Source organism: Thermobia domestica, chromosome 2 (assembly GCF_964235325.1).
Source record: "Thermobia domestica chromosome 2, izTheDome1.hap1.1, whole genome shotgun sequence".
Classification (NCBI taxonomy): domain Eukaryota; kingdom Metazoa; phylum Arthropoda; class Insecta; order Zygentoma; family Lepismatidae; genus Thermobia; species Thermobia domestica.
Genome location: NC_137455.1, coordinates 160,080,896 through 160,084,084, shown reverse-complemented (window position 1 = coordinate 160,084,084; position 3,189 = coordinate 160,080,896). Strand labels below are relative to the sequence as shown.

The 3,189-nt window shown below is 39.9% G+C and overlaps 1 protein-coding gene across 1 annotated transcript; it reads left to right on the top strand.

The window, feature by feature from the left end:
* The first annotated feature begins 1,587 nt into the window (after positions 1 to 1,587).
* On the top strand, positions 1,588 to 2,595 carry LOC145679227 (protein CFDP2-like). The gene has a single exon (XM_081749814.1). It carries the CDS (start codon positions 1,588 to 1,590, stop codon positions 2,593 to 2,595), a length of 1,008 nt encoding a protein of 335 aa, XP_081605940.1.
* The last annotated feature ends 594 nt before the right edge of the window (positions 2,596 to 3,189 follow it).

Here is a 3,189-nt window from a genome sequence, read left to right as displayed (position 1 = left end):
TGATGGCAATCCGTGGCGTTTTAGCGCGGGATGGTAATTACTGCAAGATGAATGGGGAATGAGATTTCGGAAGTTGTCGGACATTGCCCGTACTACATTGGATGAATGACGCATTGCTCGCCCACGCAACCGGTGACGTCTGGTAGATTTGTCCGAGCAAACAGACAAACAACAGTGCTTGATTTACAGCACGAATCAATCCAGAACGTCACAATCACGTATTTCAGACATCAGTGCAGAGCAATTTGGTTTCCATAGGGTATCATAGCCACAGACCGACACCAATTCTATCACTAGTTGCTAACTATAGACAGCATTGACTCACAACACATGGATTGGACCTTAGATGACTGGTAACGTGTAGTGTGGTCGTATGAGTAACGTTTGTAGTTCCTACGCACTCGTGGTAGACTTGCGATGCGGCGCAGATCCCATGAAGCCATGGACCCACGTTGTCAACAAGGCAGTCTCCAAGTTGGTCGTGCCTCCCGTAATGGCTTGTGGCGTGCTTCCATTCCATGGTATGAGTTGTCAGGTCCGCTTGAACCGTCATTGACCGGTCATTGTTTTGTTCAGATGCTTGATGACCATCTTTGGTCCTTTATGGACTTCATGTAACTTGTCAACAATATTATTTTCCAGCATGTCAATGTGCCTTTCCTTGTCCATTAATCCACCACCTTGGAGAGAGAAATACGGAGTTATTAGATATTTTTTACTTCACTTGCAGCTTATATCTTTCAATTGTGCTAAATTTCAAGGTTGCATGCTTACAAGAGTTACCCTATACGTATTTTGTTATATACGTCTTGGATTATTTTTAGAAATAACGTAACAATATCTAATTTTTCACTGACTTCTGCCTTTGGTGTAGACACTGGAAACTGACCATCAATGCTACAAAAACGCAGGCTATCCTCTTCACTCCACCAAAGCAAATAACCAAAGTCCGCCGAAGTCGACGTTGCCTATCTCTCCACGTAGACCAGGTTCCTCTACGAGCTACTAAAGCAGTCACCTACTTTGGCATCACGTTCCACACACCTCACTTGGACACAACACTTTAAAACAATTTCGACTAAAGCATACAATCGTCTCAACCTGCTTAAACGTCTCGTAGGAGCGACATGGTGTCTCAAATCACACACAGTTTTGAACACCTACAAAGTCTTTCTCCGCCCTACTCTCACCTATGGTTTCACAGCTTGGATTGCCGTATCTGACAAATCCTATCACGAACTTCTTATTCTTGAATTTCATGCCTTCCGAATTGCTTATCGCATCAAACCTAGCCCCACATGAGAACTATATTAGCGCATCACTTTTTCTCCAACTCCGCCATTGCCGGTCCCAAGCCCGGATGAGAAAGGAGGAGGGTTAGGCATTAATTCCCTGTAAAACAAGAAGTCTGCAGACCAACAGTCAGACAAAGGTGAGCGTGAGCACCTAAAGAAGGCAACCCCTTCATCACGATAGGATACTACGGGTTGATAACTCGTATGTCCGAAATCGTCAAACATCAAAAAAACAGGGAAACAGAGAGCCGGCCTGAATGATCTGATAACAACAAGGCGAGGATTAGGATATATGAGAATTGGAACCTGGAATGTTCGAGGATTAACAGGAAAAGAACAAGAACTAACAGCAGAAGCAAAGGAGCTTAAAATGAAAATTATAGGTGTAACCGAAACCAAAAAGAAAGGACGAGGTATAGAAAACATAGGGAATGGGTATACTTTATTTTACTCAGGAGTATCAAAATTCGAAAGAGCAAGAAGAGGAGTAGGTTGTATAGTACAACAGGACATTATAAACAGAATACAAGACTGGGAGTTTGTGAACGAAAACATAATGACACTCACAATCATACTAGATCAGGAAGAAGATAGACGAGAAAAAATAGTTATAGGATACGGACCAAGTGAAGATGCCCCAGTAGAACAGAAAGAAGTATTTTGGGACACATTACAACAAACAATAGACAACAGCAACCTATCAACAATAGTAATTGGAGATTTCAATGGAAGAGTTGGGAGAAACTATAAGAACTATAATGGGCTACTAGGGAAATATGGTGAAACAATACAAAACGACAACGGAACAAGAATCCTCGAGTTTTGCGTCGAAAACAACCTCGTAATAACCAATACAAAATTTAAACACAAAAATATCCATCTGTATACAAGAGAAGAACCATCAAAGAAAGAGAAGTCTATAACAGATTACATATTAGTGCCTAGAGAAAACTGGAAAGAAATCAAGGATGTAAGAGTCATGAGAGGACCAGAAATAGGGAGCGATCATTATCTTTTAGCAATGGAATTAATAGTTACTAGAGAAGAAACAAGAAAACCAGCCATTAGAAAAAGGAAAGTTACAGAGAAAATAAAGATTAAGAAATTGTCAGAAGAAGACTCTAGAAGAGCATATACACAAGAAACAGAAGAAGTATTCGAAAGGTTGCTACAAGAAGAAGAAATAGAGGACGTAGAAGAACTTTGGGAGCAATTTAAAACAACAATCATAAAGAAGGCAGTGCAGGTATGCGGGAAATCCAAAATTGGGGGTTCGCAAATTAAAAGAACAGCATGGTAGAATGAGGAAATTCAAAGGGAAGTCAGAGAGAAGAAGAAAAGATGGAAAAACTATCTATCAACGAAAACGGATAGCGACTATGAGAGATACAAAGAACAGAGAAAAAAGGTTAAGGATCTAGTAATAAAAAGTAAAAAGGAAGCTTGGGAAGACTTCGGGAAAAGGTTACAGGAGAATTATCAAGGAAACGTAAAGTTATTCTATGGTACACTGAAATCAATGAGAAAAGAACAAAAAGAGCCAATAATTAAAAGAATATATGATAAAGAAGGGAAAGTATTGGTCAAGGAAGATGAGATAATAAAAAGATGGAGAGAATACTTCGAAGAAACACTGAAAGAGAAGGAGGAACCAATACAAGAGAGAAATAGGAGAGTCGAAAATATAAGGCAAAAGTTAAGGAAATATGCTCATAGAGGAACCGAAAAACAGTCACAAGAAGACGAAAGACACAAAGCAGAAGAGACGGACAATAACATCCAACAGGAAGAATTGGAAAGGGCAATAAAGAAAATGAAAGCCGGAAGAGCATCAGGACATGATGGAATTGCTCCAGAAATGATAAAGCATCTAGGTACGTTTGGAAGAAAAATG

Coding starts and splice junctions, on each gene's coding strand:
- LOC145679227 (XM_081749814.1), top strand. CDS start 1,588: ATGAGAATTGGAACCTGGAATGTTCGAGGATTAACAGGAAAAGAACAA.